Below are 23,516 nucleotides of genomic sequence, written 5' to 3'. Positions count from 1 at the left end.
GGAGTTCAGAGACCATTGGCAAGTGGGTCAGTGAACTGAGTGAGGAAGACTCTCCCTGAATGTGGGAGACTCAGGCTGATGGATATGGGACCAGATGGATCCAAAAGCAGAAGAGGAAACTCCCACACATGTACCAGTTCCACTCTTCCCGAACCAGAGCATTCTTTTGTTGCTGTCATCCTGCATGGATATAAGATTCTGACTCTCCAGGGTGCAGACAGATATTGTAGGATGCTTCAGCTACTGTTTGTATAATCCAATCTAATAAACACCTTCTGCAAATTACATACACATCCTATTGATTGTGTTCCCCTGGAAAACCCTAATACAGATGGATACAGTACATTTTTTTCTTTTTTGAAGCAGAAGGATTCCAGGTAATAAAAAGTTCCCAGATGGGGCCATGGGTAGAGGCAAATAAATTTTCCCTTGAAAGTTGAGTTACAAATATTGGAAAGCACAGAGAAAAACACCAGTGAAAGGAAAACATTGAAAATATTCTGAGAAATATAGAAATTTTAATAGACATTGATTGTAAGTATATTTATTTTCTATGTAATGAATCACTCTACGAGTTCTTGGGGGGGGCGCATTGTTGTTGTTGTTTGTACTGGGGATTGAACCTAGTGCCTCCTGCATGCTAGGAAAGCATTCTACCACTGAGCTACATCTTCAGCCCTCTGTAATAAATCATAGTAAACTTAATATCATAACACGAATGACATATATGAAGCAGAAGTACTGTTACTTCCCTCCCATAGGTTGTATTGGTTATCAGTCATAGCACTCCTGACAAATGAAGTCAAAGAAGGGACAATCTCATATTCCTTTTTAACTTAGCTTTCTGGGCAACCACAATATTTATTACTTACCTTAAATATATCTATCACAATTGGCATATGATAAATAATTTACACTGATATTTTATAATAATAGCATTGATCATTTAGATTCTACTAGATTGTGTTTTCTAAACTATGATGTGAGTATTAAACACTCATGCTTCTGAAATAATTTTAAGGCTACCTGAATAAGAGCTTAATTATAAAGGCATTTTAAAGGATACAGAAAATATTTAAATATTCAATCATATGTCAGATTTTCTTCTCAATGTATATTTCAATCTATTTAAATCAATCTATTGGAGTATTTTGAAATATCAAAAAAAAATTTACGGGAAATAAGAAAAATCATGAGATCCCTTAATACACACAACACAACACACACTCACACACACACACACGCACACACATCCTGATTTTAAAAGGCCCTTCATTTTGTAAGTTTCCTGGCATTTAGAGTTCCTCTGAACTCTTACTTGCAGCTGCAGCAGCAAAGCAATTTGTTCTGTAAATACTGCCATTGTGAAGACATATTATGCTCCATAATCTCCATTAAGTTTTCATTTGCCAAACTGGAGTCAGCTAAGGCAGAAGAAATATATTTTGAGTGCAAGTTAGGAAAAAAGCATTTTGCTAAAAAGAAAAAAAAAAGAAAAAGAATCTCATGTTTAACAGACTCTTAGGTTCTGAACTTTATCTTTTTTACACAGAAAACTTAATTAATTCTAGAGAATTGAATCCTAAAGCTGGAAGAGAAAGAACAGTTTCCAATTTCTGATACAACCCTAAATTGCTCTTTTGTGGCCTGTGTTGGTGGTCTCTCCCCTTCTGTATGGGCTTACTTATTTTCCCTTGTGGAAATTTGCTGGTGAACATATCTTCTTTGACACAAAAAAATTCAGTCTTTTAAAATCTCATCCACCATTATCCATTCTTGCAAATACAAATGAATCTAGGTAAAGAAGAAAATAAATATATCAATGTAGGTATTAAAAATTCCTTTTTACCACAGTTTAATCATTTTAATGATTGTCAGTGCTCAACTTTAGGAAAAAATAGAAAAATTAAAACTAAAGACAAGCAGAAGTTATTACTGAAAGGAAATGGAGGATAGTGTCATTGAATCTGGGCAAACAAACAGCGATTTTTTTAATATTAGTTTGTTTTCTTTTTAATAAAATAATCCTGTATAAATTAGTCCCTTTATCTTTCCCTTTGACCTTAAGCTGTTCAAGCTGGAGGAGCTGGCCCCATTCCTCTTCTGCCGTTGAACTCCATGTGAACATAGAAGTTTTGTAGTTCACACAGATCACAGACTTTTGATCTAGATGTGACAAGCAGAGAAGAAAAACTCAGGAATTTCTAACAGAAATATAAGATGACATTCTCAGAGATAAGAACTCAATTGAGTATATTTTTAAATGGTGTGATTAAGCAAAAAATAAAATAAAATAAAACAACAACAGTGTTTTAGAATACAAACCAGATCCTCAGAAGATTCCTTGTATAATATTCCTCCCTGTGCTGCCTATTAATGAGGACCTTATTACTTCATTCCCATTATCATATCAAACCCTGCAAAAGTTTTTATTTTTCTTTTTTTCCAAAATATTATCATATACAAGGTGTGCACACATCAGTCTAATTGATCACAAGCTCCGCCTGCACAGTGCCAGCGTCACTCTGTGATGTGTCATCAGGATGTATTCCTCTGGGTCAGAAGTGAAGGAACCAGGGAAAACCTGGCACTGTCTCATCCTTGTGATCCAAGTGAACCAAGTGTCTTGCCTCTTGTGAAATTAGAAAAATAGAAACACTATAGATCATTTAAAATTGAGGTATATGTATTCATTTTTCAAAATATTTTTTTTTCAGTTGTAGATGCACACAGAACCTTTATTTTATTTATTTGTTTTTAGGTGAGGTCAAGATCAAACCCAGTGCCTCACACTTGTGAGACAAGCCCTCTACTACTGAGCCAAAACCCCAGCCCATATAGTCACGTTTAAAATCTCAAAATACACTATAAATTTTGGTGCAAAAATATCCCTTCTTTGGGGATGAGAATATATGACAACATGTCAGCTCAGTTTTGCTCCTGTGTCCTCATTTATCAGCCCTGATGCCACCCACACAGGTATGCGTACATGCACACAGAGCCAGACAATGCAGCACAAGATGACCCCCTCATCACTTCTGCTAAACTCAGTAATAGTTGTTAGTCCTTGAAAAGAAAATTGCAGCACTTTTTTGCTATTGAATTAAGAAGAATAAAACTTAAGATATCACTTAAAACTATTATACCGTGTGTTCTTAAAGTTCCTATCATTTTTTTTCACAAGATCATATAGAAACAAGGTTATGATTAAATAACTCTATCAAACAGCTCTTGAGCACTTAAAAGTGTAGAAATCTTATCTACTTCAAAGCATCATGGACACAGTATAAACCTGCAATGTTTTCAGTCAATTAAAAACATTACAACTTAAAAACAAATTTAGAGTAATGATTACCAGGTGTTGGGGGTTGGAAGAAATGAGGTTTGATTGCTAGTAGGTTCAGAGTTTCTGTTGGGTGAGATGAAGATGCTCTGGAATTACATATTAATGATGTTTACACAACTTTGAAAAATACAAAAAAAATCACTTAATTGTACTCTTTAAATGAATAAATTTTGGTGTATGAGTTAAATCTCAATAAAACTCTTATACAAAATTAAAAAAGATGGATGCGGTGGCACATGATTATAATCCCAGCAGCTCAGGAGGCTGAGGCAGGAGGATCACGAGTTCAAAGCCAGCCTCAGCAACAGCAAGGCACTAAGCAACACAGTGAGACCCTGTCTCTAAATAAAATACAAAATAGGGGCTGGGGATGTGGCTCAGTGGGTGAGTGCCCCTGAGTTCAATCCCTGGCAAAATTATAAAAAGGAAGGAAGGAAGGAAGGAAGGAAGGGAGGGAGGGAGGAAGGAAGGAAGGAAGGAAGGAAGGGAGGGAGGGAGGGAGGGAAGGAAGGAGGGAGGGAAAAACTTAGAAAAAGAAAGTTTGGAAATCCAGATCCTGAAAAATCCAAAAATGTTAATCAAATAAAGATGATGCTGAGAAGTTCCTCAATATGAAGATAAAATAATGATACACTTATATTTCATGAGAATACACATATTTAAGGCAACATAAAAATTACCTTAAACATCTCATAAACAATTTCTGCAGTCATAGTTTAAGCAAAATTGAGATCTGTGCATTATTTCAGTTTCAGAAGCAAAAAATAAAGCTTACTTAAAATTTACATCATATTTTACATTACCTATCCTATATGTGTCCGTCAACAACTAAAAAAAAAATTTTAAGTGCTGTTTTAAAAAAAGTCCCTATATGTCTTATGCTCAGTTCTTTAATTGGGTAACGGGCTACCTTCTTTTTCTCTCTCTGTATTCCACATCCATAAATAATGGTCAACCAAAATGGGTGCTGATGCCTTTGAATTCTTCCAAATTTATTGACAGAAATTACTGGTTCTGAATTTTCATATACCCTCAGAGCTGATTTTGGGTTACTCTCATACTGAGTTCTCATAAATACCATTTTATAACATTTTTACAACAAAAGAAGAATATTTTCAATTTGTTGTATAAAGAATTATGTACAGCAAAAGAAAGTGCCTTTTATTTTCTCTCAATAGCAAATAGTACACATTTTAAGGAATTCAATCTTTAGCATCCATTGTTTCTTGCAGGAGTAGGGATCTCATTAAGCCTGTTACTGAGGAAACAGATAGCCAAAGTTCTTTGTGTTGGTCTTATAGGAAAACACAGGTTAGCAGAAACTCTCACAATGTTCTATGTTTCTCTTTGTGTAACTGGATGATATCATATTGCCAAGTCATCATTTATTAAAGGACATCGGCTGTTCGAAGAATTTATATAAAATTAATCTGAATTATTTGAGCTATCAAATATATTAAATGAAAGAGAGAGATTGGTTGTGGTTTTGAGCCCAATACATACATACATACAGGGCTTGACTCAAACTGTGTTTGGAAGTAGGTTCCAGTGGGCAGGGAAATCCCTCTTTTTATTGAACACTGTCTATATAGGAGGCTTAGGATGGGGATGTAGTTAATAAAGACTAAGTGAGTCATCTTGAACTCGTATTTTCCTATGCTTATTCAGATTGGAGATTTGGGGAGTCTGTTTTGTTTATTTTCTTTTCTTGTTAACAGGGACCTAAGGAGATCATAGGGAGAAGAAACATGTGAAGTTATTGTTAATACAATCTCACAAAATACAAAATCACTGAACATTTTAGGCCTCATTTAATGATCATGCAGTTGCCTTGTTTATCTCTTGTACTGCCTGTTTCATACAGAAGGAGAAATACACTTCTACTTTAAATGATAATCTTTGCTCCATCAAAGCACAGTGATTTACTTGGGTGCATTTAAATCACACTATACTTAAAAGTTTTTATCCTCTAGTTAAATGAGACTTTGAAAGCTAACTTTGCTTTTTCAAATGATATGTTTGAATTTCCAATCATGTATTTTCTTCCCATATACTCTCCGAATAAGAGAAAAGCTTCTATTTTCACTATCTTGAGAGAAATATTTTCTTTGAACAACAACTGTAATCCATGCCTTCACATATAAACATCAATTTATTAATTCACAATCAGATGTTTCAGTGTATGTGATACTGCAGTTAGAGCATGAGCTGAATAAAATTCTTCACAGTAAATTTTTTCTTCATAAAATTTGTGCATAAACCCATGTGCCCCCCCAAAAGAACTAGATATTTTCAACCAATTCTCTCACACACAAAAATACTTCAAGAGCAAAATTACAACACTTAACCCTCAATTTTTGTCTCTATAACCCCCCCTACAAACAACCATCTGTGCTCCCCAGGAAGCTCCATTCTCCAGAACACACATGCAAACCTGCGTGTGCTCACACACAAACACACCAGTTTCAGTCTTTGTGCCAATAGAATCTTGTCCCTATTCCTGGGGTACCAGGTTTCTATCAGCTACTTATGGTTGTAAATCCTCATATTTTGGGCTAGAATACAGCATTAATATTTAGCTCTGTAATCCAAGTTTATTTTTAGACTTTTTTTTCCTTCTCTCATTCAAATAAGAAAAGCAACAAAATACAGAATAAAACTTATTTGATATCAAACTATGTAAACACAATCTCTCATGATTTAAAGAGTTTAAAATAAGTTCATGGTTTTAAAAAGTTCCTACTAAAAAGTTATAATAAAAAAGGAAGCTAATTTTACCCTTTGGTTTAAGGATAAATTTTTACCTTTTATTTCTGTTGATGGATCACCCTCTTACAGAATGTATACACTAATCTCTGTTGCTATATAATTTTAAACATTGTATTAGATAAATCTAAAAACCTCTCCAAAATGTAGTGATTGAATGGTGTAAAATTGAAAAAAAAAAAAAAACAGAGTTAAATTATTTTCTCAAAGCTGTGGTTGGCTGGTGTGTCTGCTGGCTGAGTGGGCTTAACTGACATTGGCTGGATTCACTCATAGATTTAGGTTTAATTGGTAGATAGACTGGGGCCATGACCATCTAGTATGGCATTTGCTGGTGACTCAGCTGTGCTTTCCAGCTTTCTTACATGCACAAGTTTCTCAAAACCTCCAATAGTCTAGTCTGGTTCTTATGACATTCACATGACAACATACAAAAGTAAAAGGAAGGAAAAATGTGCAGACATGCTTCCAAAAATTCTCTTTGCATCAGATTTATTGTTACCCCACTGTTCAAAGCAAGGCACACAGGGCTCCATGCAGAGTAGGCTTGGGACCAAGCTGTCAGAAGACATGGATACAGGGATGACATTAATTAGTACTGTAGATAAAATCAAGCTGGCTTCCTCCTTTAGAATATCACACACATATTCTCAATTAGATTAATAACAAAAGAGACTGAATTTTCTTTTACACTGTATGTAAAAATATTCCCTTTCCTCAAATAGCTTGAAAGTGTGGCTGGCTATATATAGAATTCTAGGTCAGAAATCTTATTTAATTACTCATAATGTCAAGTTACTCTTCCAGTGTCCTAATTTAGTGTATGGCATTGTTATTGAGAAGCGCAATGTCATTTTTTCCTCTTTTATTTATGCTGTGTTTTCATATCTTTGGAAGATGCTTGGGTATTGATCACTTATACCTTTTCCTCTTATCCTATGAAGGTGTAATATTGTGCCCTTATGTTGATCATGTAGTTCCTTTGATCATCCCTTGGGCTCCATTTATCATGGAGTCTCTTGTTCAGTTCTGGGGGATTTTCCTGTATAGTGCCTTTGGTAATTTCCCTCCTTCTATTTATGTTGACCTCTCTTTCTGAAGTACCTGAATATCAAAAATCCTGAATTAATCATTTAAACCTTTGATCTTATTTTGAACATCAGCCATCCCTCTGGAAATTCCAGTGAATTTAACTTGCATATATAGGCCTACAATTTCTCTCTTTTGGTAGCAAACTGACTCTCAGTATTACTCCCTCACAAACCTAATGTTCCTAGCCTTTAAATCTTTCTATTTAATATTATCAGGAATTAAATTCCAATATTCTTGTCATACACCAAAAACTTGGTGTCAGGAATTCTGTGAATAGTTCAGGATAGAAAACAGTTTTTATACTGACTTATATAAATATCTTGTTATCACTCCGTCATTCATATTTTTTTTCCTTGTAGAGCAATCTTCCCTTTGTTATGTATCTTTCAAAGTAAAGTCTTTTACCCTCATTTTGCTGATGTCTAAAAGAGAGTAGTTGAGTGAATGTGGCAAATTTTGCACCTTAAAATGGAAGTTCCGCCGGGCATGGTGGCACCTGCCTGTAATCCCAGCCGTTCAAGAGGCTGAGGTAGGAGAATTACAAATTTTAAGCCAGCCTCAGCAATGTAGCAAGGCCCTAAACAATTTAGTGAGACCCTGCCTCAAAATCAAATATATAAAGGGCTGAGGATGTGGCTCAGTGTTTAAGCACCCCTGGGTTCCATCCATCATCCCCCCCCCAAATAAGCTCATTAGTCTTTTGTTTTTAATATTCACATTATGGTTATTTTGCCATAAATCTAACTTCCAGATGGGAATTATTATGTGAATGTTCTACTTTTTGCCGGAATCAATGTACCCCCACAGAACAAGCACCACATTTCCTTTAATATCTATGCAATCTCAAGTCATATTCTGGTATCTGGGAAGGAGAAGATTTTATATAGAACCTGGAATAAGATCCACACACAGATATAGGACTGATACTAATCAATACTTGGACTAACTTTAGACAGTTAAACTAGCTGTGCATGTTCAGCATTTATCATTTACCCTGCCTTTTTATCAATTTCCAAAACATATTATAATAGCACTCATCACACTAGGCATTTATGAAGGGCAGGCAAAATTCGAAGATTGAGATTTGCAAAAGTGAACAGATCTCAAGATAGGACCAGAAGTCAGTCCATTCCGGAAGAATTTAAGGTAAGAATAAGACAATATTATGGCAGTAAGGGTTGAAGGTTGAATCCTAGACTGCACTATTACATAGGAATTTTGATAATAAATTTAGATTTGAAACAGAATAGGAAAAAAAGGGAAACAACAGAAGTCCAAGCAGGTATGGTGAGGACTCCAGGGGTCTTTAAAATGGACATTTGAGAGTAATTATTTAGAGGAATATTATATACTTGGAGTAATTGGCACTGAATAAAAATTAAGCAGCAAAATGGGAATTTCCTATTCATTCAGAGATTACTAATTTCTGAGTCCATGAGGTGGACCTATTACCATCATTTAACAGACTGGTGGGACAGGAGAATGTAGTAGAATTTTATTGGGAGTAAATGGCACTGGGAGGGAGATTGAGCATTTGGCAGAAGAGAAGAAATGACAACCAATAATTGGAATCAAAGCTGCTTTACCTTGCTAGTGCCATGAATGCTAAGCTGCCCATTCAAAGCCTTGAAATTTTAGACTCAGTCTTAAATCTTTCCTTTTTACTTTCTCAATTTAAAATCAACTGAAAAATTAATATACTGCAACATATCTTGCTTTTTTTGTTTATGTACTCTCACTTAGATTATAATAATTGTCTCTTTAATACATTCCTTTCTAACAGTATCTCATTTAATCCACCTATTTGACCTAAGAATGGTATTTTTGGAGCCTGATTCAGACCATTGACTTTCCTATGTTTAACCCAAGCTGCCCCATCAGTCCAGATGTGCAGCAGCTATAAAAACTTAAATTGAGCAATAAATACAGACCTTTTACAATAACTTTGAAATAATATTTGAAGATGGATACATTGGCTCATGCCTATAATGCCAGTGACTAGGGAGGTCAAGACAGGAGGGTTCCAAGTTCAAGGACAGCCTCGACAGACAATTTAGTGAGGTCCTAAGCATCTTAGTGAGATCCTATCTCAAAATAAAAACTAAAAAGTATTAGAGGTGTAGTTCAGTGGTAGAGAGTCCCTGGGTTCAATCCCCAGTACCAAAAAAAAAAAAAAAAAAAAAGAAAAAGAAAGAAAAAAATGAATGAATGAGTATTTGAATAGTTATTATGTTCACATAATTATTGAAAACTTGGAACTTACTGGATAAATAACTGTTAGCTAAGTGAAATATGATATTCTTCATTTTCTCTTTTGACCTAAAGCACTTAATAGTTTTTATGTACTGTGTAAAATTCACCTTCTATAGAAACATTTTTAAATCTCTATACTTGAAAGCTGATGATGTGTTCTATGTACTTTAATGTTTATAAAATTAACAGTTTCCTTAAGTTTTTATTATGCTCAGTCAACCTATAAATTGCTGGTTTGTGTTAAAATTAGAAAATGGATGGAATCATGCATACACTTAGACTGCATAGGTGTATGGAAAATTATGTGGGCTTCATGCCAAAAAGATGTCACAATGCTAATAGTCAAATAAAGGTTAGTGATGTTGGTAGACATATGTCTCCTCTTTTATGAAGATAATAAGTAGTAAGCTAAACTAATTTATTTGAGTTCGAGATTCAGTTCGTTGTCAATGTGCAGACTGAGTTTTACTGCCAAAAAAGGGAAAAGAAAATACTCTGGGCATAGAAAAACTTCCTAGGACCCAGCACTTTTTGAACATTGAGCATTGTAATAGTGTTACCCAGTAAGTTTAGATAGTCAATTACAGTGTTACAAACAAAATATGCAAAACTGGAAAGTTCTCAAGGAAGTAAGTGGAAGCCAGTGACCTTCAAGAGCATGAAGAGTAAGTTAAAATAATCAAATGAGACCAGTTATAGGAAGAAACAAACAAGATAAAGTCTAGACAAGTTTGCAAAAACAATAGTGTTGAAAATAAAGACATTCTGATATGTTCTTCCAAAACAGTTCATGTGAAATGCTAAATTTATAAAAACAAATAAAAGTCCAAATAAGACTCATACTTCCATGAGAAATCTCAAAAAAAGCAGTGAAACAATTACTTGCAGCACAGTTAAACATTACCTGGAGTAGAGAATGAAACTGAGCTAAGATTAACTAGACAGAAAAGAAAGTGACATTTCAATATGGAAGATGAACCTTTATTTCACAGAAATCATCTTTCAGTATTTCTAAAAGTAGTTCTAAAACTTTGGTACTTCTCTAATTTGAGACACGGGAAGTAAAAAAAAGGGGAGATTTATGTGCCTTTTACTGAACCAGCTTTACTCATGCTCAGCCTTGGCATTATTCTTTTCTTTCAACTGTGGATATATCTTGGGATGAATAAATAATTTGCAAATATATGAGTCAACAAAGAAAGAAATGCAGAGTTGCAGACTGATAATGGAAATTACAGGGGTTATAAAATATCGTACATTGTGTTGCCATTAAGAAGGAAGGAATACGGGAAGTTATAAATAACCCACATCATTTTTTAAAGGACTGCTTTTCAAATATTCTTGGAGGAAGCATAACTGATAAAAGTCCAGTCATTTTTCATGTGAAATCATTCTTTGCAAAGTGAAAAACCAGTAATAGACAACGGTGCCCCTGTTTGATCAGTACTTCTGAATCAAGCGTCACATCTGCCTTCATTCTCAGACAAGAGCTACATGTTGAATAGCTTCGAAATATATCTCTACTACCCAACAAAAGAGCAAGGAATTCTATGAACATAATGCTTAGATCGTTAAATAATAAAGAAGCCAAAAAAGTAGGAGTGACTTGTGATGTTACCAACATATTGTGGTCTTAGCAATTCAATAACGATTTTGCAGTACATTATTCAGCTTAACTCTCCTAAGAACCTGGTAACCTAACTACATTTAATCTTATCTTACTAATTGACACACCTCTTTCTATTTTTAAGTCAAAGCAGTGGAGAAGTGGTATAGTGAAACGGTGAAAAAAAAAAAAAGATGTGGGAGAAAATAATATCTGTGATTTGCAAGAATAATCTTGGCCGTGTACTCATTAACTGACTTTTGCTGTACTTACTGTGAGATACAAAGGAATAAGATATCAGGAGCAAGAGCAACAACAATCAAACATAAGGTATAGAAAAATCTTCATTGATTTTTCAAGACCCACTCATTGAGTTTTTTAATCCTCTGCTTCACATGAAATCATTTCATATTATTCCTGATTATTAGTCATATAATGTTCAGCAGAGAGAAGGGGCCTAACATCTTCAAGTTTCACATTCGAACCAGCATGAAACCTGGGGCAGATCAGATCTAAATTTCTCAGAAGGCTGCAGGTGGTGAGTAGTAATGCTGTGGATAACTTGGAGAAGGATCTCTAAATATGTGATCCTAATATCAACATTAGGCTGTCATTTGTATACTCATGTGTTTGTAATAGTTTTTGAAGAGGCTAGCAGTTAATAAAATTGGCTTAAAGGTGAAAGAGTTATTCAGAGGAACTAGTGTTCTGAAAAACTGATTGGTTATATAGCACAAAGAATGTTCTCTGACCAACTTACCTGATTTACTAGTCACCCCATCTGTTTTCTTATGTCTGGGAAATGCTTGTCAAAGTGCTTTCTCTGGGGACAAAGATGACTAACAATTGCATATTTTCTGACTATGTAAATGAATTAAGCATCTTAAATAATTCATATGCTCCAGAATCAATTTTCTTTGTCCTTTTCTCACATTTAAATTTCTGTAGTCGGCTGCTGCTTACAAAAATAGTTTAAAATCCACCAAATGAAATATTTTTAACCTCTCTTTTCCATTAAGATGATTTTATTTATATTAATCCAGCTGTTATAATACTTTGGGGATTTTTGTTTCTTATTGTTTCCTTATGAGAAAAATTAATCATTCAAATTGATTTAAAAAGTTGGCTGAGCAATATACATTCAGCTAAGAAAGCCAGCAGGTGTCTGGAAAGGTAGATGTTTAAAATTAGTTCCACTTTTTTTTTTTATCATTGTGTCCAAAAATGTGAATTTGTTAAAGAAAAATACCCACTCATTGATATTTTTCTAGCTTATAATAATGAACACATGGGGGAAATTACAAAACGTGTATGAGAGAAGATACTCGAATATTATGAAAGTATATTAAGAGTACAAAATTCATTTTTGCTCAAAATCTTTGAACAAAATGACATGCCAGAAAGGTAAGTTATTTACCCTGAGGATTAAAGGGTTCCATCCTGAAACCTGACATACAGGGAACACTGTGTTTTACTTCTGAGCTACCATATTGAGATTATTGGTCAGGAGTAGAGTTGTGTAATGATCCAGAAAACTATTTTATCTAGGATAATTGTGGACAAAATATTTCTTATGTTGTTGTTTTTTAAGGAAAAGGTTTTATTTTCAATTTAATATAAGTTCTCATTAGAGAAGAAAGCACAGTCATCCATGTCTAATCAACTGAAATTTTATATCTGTTTCTAAATTTGCTTTCTTTTCCTTCTTCTCTTTCTCTCCTTCCTTCCTATATTCTTACCTGTTGTTTTTTTCTTTTACTGTGTGTTATAAAGAATGATTACATAATTCTGTAGCCATCTTTGAATATTTAATACTAAAAAATCATATATTTAATTATTATTTAATACTAGTAAATCAGACATTTCTTTCTCTGACAATATATGCAAATTTACATCATTATTTTAAAGTGCAGAATTTAATTGCACTAACATACTTATTTTACAATGTATTTAATCAGTTTCTCATGATGTACGCTTTTCTGTTCTTTTTTCTAAATAACAAACATTTAAATAACTTGTAATGCTGGTAAATTTCAACAGTGAATTTGAACAATAGAATGTCTGGGTAAAGTGTAATCCAAAATCCTTTTGGAAGTATATTTAAATTGGATGGTCCTACCAACAAGATAGGAAGCACCTTATATTCTTTTCTCTATTGGCTCTTGGTCTTGTGACTTTAATGCTTTCCTTTAGTTTATGATAAAGTTGAAAATATTTTCATGTCTTTTGACCTACCTATTTCAATCCCAGATTTTATGAAGCATCTGTTCATCCCTCAAATTTATTTTAACCAACTAACAAAGCTGTTTGTATACTCTACTAAAGGCATCCAAACTGCTTTTTCTTATTTGTCACAAACTCTCTTTTCCAATATTTCATTGGATTTTCAATCTTGATTGTGGTATTTTAGCCACTCACATTTGGTTCCATATGCTCACTTCTAGTGTTGTCATTCTACTTTCTGATACTGTTATACTTTTGAAATGCACTCAATGCAATCATTTTCTTTTTCTGTTACATTGCAGACTAGTACAAAGTTACTGAAGAGGCTTCAGGAATACCAGCTGCCGACAGCTGCTCCACTAATTTGACCATCCCTAGAGTATTACTCATTCTGAAAATATTTTTATTGATGGGACCCAAATACATGATTTATTTGCTTTCACTCTGTTAACACTAGAACAATCCTGTGATATGATGCATTACTATTGTCATTCCTATCTTACACAAGGGGGAACTAGGGTGTAAGAGGTTAAGATGTTTGACTAAGTTTACATGATCATCTTATTTCAGAGTGTACACTCTTGACCCTTTCTCTTTCACTGTCTCTGAGTGAGTCTTGACATTCTCTAATGAGCTTGCTGGTACTTCTCTTGCATGGTTGTGAGGCCAACATGCATCCTGTTAGGTAGGTCAAAACAGTTATTTTAATCTTCTCTTTCATGAACTTATTTATGACTTTTTCTTGCAGAGAATGACTGAATTTTTAAAGCTGTACTAATTTTCATGTTTTGGGTTCTATTATAGGCTCACTATAATAAAACTTTCTTTCGTGGAGACACTGAAAATCAACAGAGAATATTTTCATTTGACTCCCTAGTGCACATGTGCTAAATGCTAGCTTGAAATACAATTCCACTTTTTGATACATTCAGTCTATTACATATAATTATAGCTTTTACTCCCAAATTGTAGCATTTTTCTACATTTTATTATGCTATTCCATGAATTATGATTAACTAATTAAAGCAAGCCTTGAATATATTGGTCATTTTCTTTGCTTCTGCTTCTTTCCAATATGGTGTTTCCATGGACTTTGAAGTCTTCTCTGTCACAGTCCAGGGATCATGTCACTCAATGTCATGACTGTTGTCAGATTGTCTTCATCACTGGTCACTTGGAAATATTCTTATTTAGAGATAGTATCAAACTAAAAAGCCTCTTCACAGCAAAGAATACAATCAAGAACATGAACAGAGAGCCTACACAATGGGAGAAAGTCTTTACCACCTGCACCTCAGATAGAACATTAATCTCCAGGATATGAAAAGAACTCAAAAAATTTAAAAAAAAAAGAAAAGAAAAAAGCTGATCAATAAATGGGCAAAGGAATTGAAAAGGTACTTCACAGAAGAAGAAATACAAATGGTCAAAAAAACATGAAAAAAATGTTCAACATCTCTAGCAATTTAAGAAATCAAAAACGAAACTTCACTGAGATTCCATCTCACCCCAAGTCAAAATGGCCATTACCAATAATACAAGTAACAATAAGTGTTGGCAAGGATGTGGGGGGAAAAAGCTCACTTATAATTGCTGGTGGGATTGTAAATTGGTGCAACCACTCTAGAAAGCAGTATGAAAATTCCTTGGAAAAACTTGGGATGGAACTACTATTTGACCCAGTTATCCTACTCCTCAGTTTATACCAAAGTACTTAAAATCAGCATATTACAGTGATGCAACCACTTCAATGTTAATAGAAGCTAAGTTCACAAGAGCCAAGCTTATGAAACCAACCTTAGGTGCCCCAGAACAGATGAATGGATACAGAAAAATGTGGTATGTATAAACAATGCAATATTACTCAGCCATAAAGAAGAATGAAATTATCGTATTTTCCAATAAATGGATGGAACTGGAGAATATCCTGCTAAGTGAAATAAGCCAGTTCCAAAAAACCAAAGGCAGAATGTTCTCTCTAATATGTGAATGCTAAACAACAACGAAGGGAAGGTTAGAAGTTCACTGTACTAGACAAAGGGGAATGAGCAGGGTGGGCATTGGGAATAGAAAAGATAGTAGGATAATTGGGCATAACTTTCCTATCCTTATATATGAATGTATGACTAATGTAACTCCACATCATATACAACCACAATAATGGGATCCTAATTGGAACAAGTCATTCTCTGTTTCTATAATATGTTAAAATATACTCTACTGTCATGTATATCTAGAAAGAACCCATAAATTTTAAAAATACATTCTTATTTAATAACTTCAATTTTCTAAGGAATATTGACTATTTAGAAGGTTCATTTAAGTTATAAATGAAAGAATGGTATAATAAGAAAAGAATACAGTCAGAAGGACTAGGTAACAGTAAAATTTTTCTTACTTTGTGAACTTGTGATGTTAGATTTTAAGCTTTCAAGTATTTCCTCAATTGTAAAATGTAAATAATACAATATATCACCTATTTTTTTGGCACAGATGTTGAGATAACTGGAATGAAAATGAGGTAATTATGGTTGAATACATTTTGTTACATAGCACCCTATACAAATGAGAATGTAAGTGTTATCTAATATGAAATTATCAATAAGATCATAGCAATATCAGAAAATGGGTATAGACAATGAAAAAGTGTATACTCATTACAGGTTGAGTATTCCTTATTTGAAATTCTTGGACAAGAAATATTTCCAATTTCAGGTTTTGAAATGTTTGCACATATAATAAGATATCTTGAGGATAAGACTAAACATGAAATTTATCTGGGTTGCTTATAGATCATGTACACATATTCTGAAGGTAATTTTATGCAATATTCTAACGCACATGTATTTTGATTGCAACTGAATATATGAGGTCAGATATGTTTTCCTCTGTGGCATTACATCAACATTCAAAAAAGTTTACATTTTACAACATTTCAGAATTCTGATTTTTAGATTAGGGATGCTCCACTTGTATAAGTTCAGTGAATTATTCCTACATAAATGTAAAAATAATACATATTCAATATTACCGCTATTGTCATTCACGTAGCCATTTTAGGTAATAGATTAGTAACACAGAATCAATCTCTGATTCATAGGCAGATATTTTCCAGTACATCACAAGACAATCTTAAGTATGTTTTGGTATTGCAAATTCTTGTTAAAATTAGGTTAATTATAGTTTAGTGAGGTGTATGTGTGTTTGTTTTATGTGTCAATAAAATTGATTAATTTCTAATATATGTTTGTGTTAAATACTTTGCCTATTTGTTTCTTTTCACTCTCTTTCTAGATGGGCTGTATGAGTTTTGGAGGTAGAAAGCAGTCTGAGTGAGTTTCATGATTTAGAGTTAAGATTTATTTTCGGAAATCACTGTGTTTCACAAGAAATGTTTCTACAAGTGATTGCTAATCGTTTTCAGAGGCAAAAAGACTTGTCTTTTAATACCAGGAATGGCTTGCTCTGAATACACCACCTGGGGAATATCATTTTAGGGTGACTTTGGTGATGGTGCCTTTAAAGGCTACCTTAATTGTTTCTGCATGGAGCTATATTCATGAACGTGCATTCATCAAAGAATGAAGAGCAATGTGACATTTTCAAGTTTTACTAAGTCAACCAGCATCCGTTGCCATAGTACTCAGTAGTCAGGAAACCAGGAAAATGAAGAGCTATTTTTCATTATGTGTTGAAAGATGTCAGTAGGATTAAAGTGTCATCGGAAAGAGGGAGAGAGAGAGAGAGAGAGAGAGAGAGAGAGAGAGAGAGAGAGAAAATTACTCACCCAATGGTCATTAATGAATATAAGACATATATATAAAGCCAATATTTTCTGGAGGGGGACCAGATATGGAAAAGATGTAAATAAAAGGAGAGGTAAACATTATTTTTAAAAAACAAAACATGTCCGATTCTTCCCCTTCCTAGGTAAGAAGGAAAGTCATGTCCACATACCTAATATTTTCTTATTTGGAAAGACGCCTCAGCCAGGCAATGGTTAGTTTAACACCCGAAATGGAAAAAAGATGCCTGAGAATCATTTTTCGCCCTTCAAATATCATTTGAGTGAAATTAATAATCAAGCATGTACTTGGTAATTAGAGCTAACACTTTATAAATATGTATAACATTTAAAAATAAGGATCAAACCTTATTTAAATACGATAACTTCCTTACCTGTCCTTATAATTCCTTGATTTCTCAGTGTCTATGAGTTTTGACAAGTGACATAATATTTGTGGCACCAACTTTTGTTTTCGTCTTATTCTAATCTCTCTGTCTTCCACGATTATGGTTTCTAAGATGTCCTAGCCTTCATTTCTACTAACTAGTCTCATTTTCTCATGAAATAAATTTTATCCTCAGTCTAGTCAGCAAGCCAGGACTTGACCTCCTTCCATCTTCTGCTTGACTGTAAAATATATAGTCTTGATTATCAGCCATAACTTCCTATTGAATTTCTCAACCCTTTCCTGGTCTGGGGACTGTGGCAGAGAGCTCTTCCAAAGGAGATTGATTAGACACCCCACAAATCCAAGCTGAGCAATCTCATGTAGGTCAGCACAACTGCTAAGTAGGCTCTTTTTCCTTGCTCATTGAACCCCAATGCTTTTGAAATTTCTGAATTTCAGTATTTTCTCTTTGAACCATTTTCCAAGACTCCTTAAATTTAATCTAAGCTCCCTTCATGTTTTGAAATTATTCTATCCCCCTACTCAATTTGGACCTAATTTAATGTTAAATGAAATAATTTCCTTCAATCTCCCTCTCTCACTTAAACTGTACCATCCCCTATCTAGGCTCTTCACCTCTACCGAATTGGAAGTAAGAATCCATTTGGGTATTGTTGGACCCTATGTAGAAGTAATACAAACCCAAGCAAATTTCTCCACAGTTTACCTGATAGGAAAACCCATCAACATTATTCTGCAACTTTCTTTTGGAAATCTTAGGCATTTAAAATCAAAGTTTTAATATTATGGCTCTGACTGAAAGCAGAGATTATTTTCTACTGAAAGCTTAGAGCTTTACAGGTAAGACTGGGTTAAAATTTTAAAAAAATAAGCAAACAAACAACAATACCTGTGGTATTTCTGTATCTTATCTACAAAAAAGTACCATAAATAATAGTGCATTTGAGTTGTCTGCACCTTACTATTCAAATAGCACACCAATTAGAACATCATTTCACAAAACAGTCTCAAGATAGAAAAGTTCTTTATTTTCTTTCATTAGAAAAATTAAAAATGCGAAGGGATCCCCCTAATTGTTGCAGGGGATGGGGGTGGAATGTTGCAGCACCAAAATGATAAAGATACTTTAAGTCTTGTGAGTGTTAATCTCTGTGAAATACACTGATGCTGGTAAAATTTTCAAATGCAGTAATTATGATTACAAAACGATGGTACCGCTTTTATTTGCCATGTCAATGCTAAAGTAGGACTTTTGAGATGAAAATGTCAGACTGATAATGGTGACTCAGAAGGGAGACATTGAAAAAAATGGACTCCTAGTAAATTTTCCTAAACTGCCGGAGGCACTTCCCCATCTGTATGTGCAACATGCATTCAGCTATTGTAAAGTTTCTCTAACAGTCCTGGGAAGTGCTATGACAGTAACAAGGAAGATTGATAGCAGATTCCATGCCTCTTTGTTAATCACATTAAGAGCTCTGCTTTGTACTCTCTCATGTTGTGTCTGAAAATATATATCCCCACCACGCCATATTGGAAACTTTTATCCTATTACCCATCTGCTGCCAGCAAATGATCAGTTTAAATGCAGAAATGGGTGATGGGGTTGTGGAACTCAAAGATTTGTTAAGCACACTATTTTTCCACTCTTCATTTTTCTAATCACCTTTTTAGAAATGAAAGAAGCCAACACACACCACATTTTCAAAAGTTTTCGTAGGGAATCTGGAAAATATTTTATGTTGCTTGAATTATGTGATAATGACAAGCATACCTTCCAACATTAGAACTGGCAATTTTAAACAAATAGAAGTGGCATGTGTCTATTACTTGCTTTTCATTTAAGAGTTTACAATAAAACTCAAAGTGGAGGCTGGGGTTCATGAAACAATGTTTTCTTCCATTTAGCTACAGGAGTTTCTCTTACTGATTTTTTGGTACCAACCTCTATAGTCAGATAAATATAAAGCCCAGAACAGTTGCAGCAGGTGAACAACTAGTGTTGTGTACATTTCATCCATTGGGAAGATATAAATATTTCTTCAATTACTTTGTGAACATCTGCATTTAACAAAGAGAGATGTGCATTAACACAATTAACTATTTCTTTTCTCTTTTAATTGCTTTTCTAGGTTCATTTCTAAGATTTCTAATCAGTTTTTTCTGGTGTCATAAGTAAAAGAAGAAATATGACACTTATTTTCCCGCATACAGAGATTACTTGAATAATACATTTTTCCCAATGCTTTTGGAAATTACAGTCTAATAAAAGAATTCTGTAACAGAAATGTGATTAATCATATCAACGAGTTGATCTGAAACTGTGGGCAGCATCACTGATTTCGACTTAGTAGTTGTGATTTGAGTTGTAACTGGTGAAGAGCAGGCACAGTGGACATCTGCAGAGAATCAGGGGGCAGAGCGTCTGAGTCCTATCCTGGTGGTCGCACTTTCCAGCTGTGATCTTAGACAAGTTTCTCCATGTGTAAAATGATGTTAAGAATCTGTACCTGACTTTCAGGACTGCTGTAAATATTCAATTTGCAAATCAGAAAGAACTTATAACTATACATGAACTGTTCTATTGTTTAAAATTTTTATGAATAGGGTAGTACAACTTCCTAGATGAGTCATGAATAAGTCTTTAGAATACAAACTACTATGTAGAGTGAGAGATCATGCTTGGAAGCTCTGGAAAGACACAATGGAGAGAAAGAGTCTTGTCAGGGAGGAAACGGAACCACTTTTTATCCCAGTGGAGTCCCAGTGAATACATTACTAGTGACCATTTTTCATTTTTCCATATATGGCTGATGTTATGTTTTTTTTTTTTTAGCTGAATCTATAAGCAGGCTTAACTTCCCATTTAATCAGGAACATGTGTATTCTCAGGAAAAGAAAACTCATTTAACATTGAGTGGAAGAAAACCCATCAAAACTGTAATATACGCATGGCAAAATAGATGAACCAATTTCATACGTGACAAATTAAATATTTTAGAACAGATAATAAAGAGTTAAATTTTATCACTTTCTGAGAATTTAGAAACAGAACCACTTGTATCACCAATGAGACACTTACAAATTGTCTGTCTGAAAAGTCCATAAAATTTAAGTGCAGTCTTTAAAGAGGCAGTAATTGCTAATCATTACTTTCATGTAGAATCTCAATTGTTACAGCTATAAATAATCTTCCTTCTTATTATGATTATTTAATGCATTGCCTTTTCAATGACACTTTTCATAGTTAAGGAGTATAATATTCTATTTAAAAACACTTTTTGTAGGTACTTTGGACTACATACCATCCCCTTGGTAAACTTGGTCTTGCAGATTAGATTAGAACAAAAAAAGGTAAACTAAAGGTTCTTGGCATGCTAATAGATATTCTTCAGGAAGAGTATCTTAAATCCACTGTGCCAAGAATGGAGAAGATTGGAAGAGACCAGAGAAAGTACTAAATTATTTCAAAAGTTGAAATTATATTGAAATAGTCTATCAAAAGAAGAAAGTTCAAGCAATATGATGTCTTGAGTTCATCCTTCAATGTAAAAAATAATATGAGCTTGAGTCCATCCCATTTATTGATTCTTGATTTTAATTCTTGCGTCAAAGAAATCTTATTAAGGAAGTTGGGGCCTAATCCTACATGATGGAGATTGGTGCCTTCTTTTTCTTCCGTTAGACACAGGTTCTCTGGTTTTACTCCTAAATTCTTGATCCATTTTGAGTTGAGTTTTGTGCCTGATGAGAAATAGGGCTTTAATTTCATTTTGTTGCATATGGATTTCCTGTTTTCCCAGCACCATTTGTTGAAGAGGCTGTCTTTTCTCCAATGTACATTCTTGGCACCTTTGTCTAATATAAGATAATTATAATTTTATGGGTTAATCTCTGCGTCCTCTATTCTGTACCAAGTGGCTATTACTCAGCAATAAAAGAGAATAAAATGATGACATTTGCAGGTAAATGGATGGAGTTAGAGAAAATAATGCTAAGTGAAGTTAGCCATTCCCAAAAAACCAAATGGCAAATGTTTTCGCTGATATAAGGAGGCAAATTCATATGGGGTAGGCAGAGGGAGCATGGGAGGAATAGACGAACTCTAGATAGGGCAGAATTGTTGGAGGGGAAGGGAAGAGGCATGAGGTTAGAAATGATGGTGGAATGTGATGATCATTATTATCCACAGTACATGTACGAAGACACGAATTGGTGTGAATACACTTTGTATACAACCAGATAAAATATATGTAAAAAATTGTGCTCTATATGTGTAATAAGGATTGTAATACATTCCACTGTCATATATAAATTTAAAAACTAATTTTAAAAAAGATCTACACAGAGAATCTAGCATAAAGAAGGCCCTCAATAAAAGCTCATTAAATCTACATTTATACAACAATAACAACAACAACAGCAAGAAAATAATATGAGTAAAATGAGAGAGAGAGAGAAGGAAGAGAGATAAGATGAGATGAATCCATAAGTAGGGGAGAAGAGAAGAAGGGAGAGGAAGGGGGAGGGACGGAGGGAGGGGAACAGGAGGCAAGGGATGGCATGGCATTAAGGTCAACTCTTAAGAAAAAGAACAAAGATCCCAGATGCCAGAAAGATGAAGGTCCAAAGTATGCATAAAACCCTCAATAGTCCAAGCATTACCTGCTCTGATAAGGGTTCTAGTCTTAGGGTTTGCAGTTCTTAGATCCAAAACAGCGGAGGAAGGGTAGACCTAGAACCGAGACTCATGTGAAGAACAGGTGCCCTGGAATGGATCTCCTCTCCCTGAACAAAGGTCAAGAAACATTGCACACTGACACATAAAATAGGAGGCTGTTTGTCTCTACTCATGGTTACATGTAGAAAAAGTTCTGTGAAAAATTAAAACCAAATCTGTGTACTTAAGTAGGTTTAAAATCACAATATTATGTGATGTCAAAACTCAAATTCAAAAAATAACCATATACACTTGTGTTACTCCACCGCAGGGCTAAAGAGTCAAGTGGCTCTAATAGGGCACTTTCACCATGTTGAGCCATGGGGATTGTTGAGAGGAAAGAAAAAAACTTTTGAAATTATATTATGTAAAACTTTTGAGCCTTAGGAAAAGCAGTATACCATGGAGTAAAGTTACTAGGCACAAGAAAAAGATTACCTCTCCCAAAATTTGGGATAACTGGAGGTAGTTTTAGAATTTATGGATATAATTGTGAAAGTGACACAAGAGGAAGTTAAACAATGATGCAACTCTTTGGAGGGGAAAATATTGAGTGATACTCCCTGAGTGATGATGGGTGATGGTGGCGAGTTGCACCACACAATTGTGTTGTCAGCCACACAATTATGAAGGTAAACAACTGGTATTTATACTGTTCTGAGTGCTCTTAAGATGTACTGTGATAAGTGCATTTTAAACTGACAATGTTTTAAATTATCACTATAAGTTCACTGATACTTAACCCCATCATTAATCAAGGTGCCTGTATATATATATATATATATATATATATATATATATATATATATATAAACACACACACACACATGCACACACACACAAATATCTTTATAGTGTCAAACAGAAAAAGATCATTTGAGTACATCACAATAAACAAAAATGAAGGAAAAGAGTATCATTATGATTATACTAGTATTAAAGTACAATAGAATAGCCATGTTAATACTAAAACTTCAGGTTTACAAATGATCCTATAAACAGGATAAGAACATTAATTGACAATGTATTAATAGCATTAATATATATAGAAATTTTATAATTCAACATGAAAAGACAACAATATGATAAAAGTATTTTTCAAGAATATGATAAGTCAATTCACAGAAGAGAAAAGCAGTCAAAGAAATGGAAATAATTTTTTAAAGAATGATAAGAATTTGGGATATCTCATCTAATGCATTTCTATAACTACTTTTTCAGGTAAACCCGAACTTACAAACTCATGATCAAGGAATTCTATTTCAGTTGCAATGTGGTTGGCAGTAGTTACACCACAGAATAAATAAATGAAGC

At 34.0% G+C, this 23,516-nt stretch overlaps 1 protein-coding gene across 5 annotated transcripts in view; it reads right to left on the bottom strand.

Moving 5' to 3' along the window:
- The window catches only part of LOC110596967 (uncharacterized), a 79,325-nt gene that overhangs the window by 34,542 nt on the left and 21,267 nt on the right, over positions 1-23,516 (bottom strand). For all 5 annotated transcript variants that reach the window (XM_078022126.1, XM_078022127.1, XM_078022128.1 and 2 more), the window contains exons 3-4: positions 1,685-1,794; positions 1,319-1,424 (exon numbers count right to left, since the gene is read on the bottom strand). In XM_078022126.1, coding sequence (XP_077878252.1) covers positions 1,319-1,424; positions 1,685-1,718 — 140 coding nt within the window. In that variant the 5' untranslated portion in view covers positions 1,719-1,794. The remainder of the gene's footprint in view (positions 1-1,318; positions 1,425-1,684; positions 1,795-23,516) is intronic.

Source organism: Ictidomys tridecemlineatus, chromosome 9, assembly GCF_052094955.1.
Source record: "Ictidomys tridecemlineatus isolate mIctTri1 chromosome 9, mIctTri1.hap1, whole genome shotgun sequence".
NCBI classification, from domain to species: domain Eukaryota; kingdom Metazoa; phylum Chordata; class Mammalia; order Rodentia; family Sciuridae; genus Ictidomys; species Ictidomys tridecemlineatus.
The sequence above is the reverse complement of the archived record's forward strand: the minus strand, read 5'-3'. Positions and strand labels throughout refer to the sequence as shown.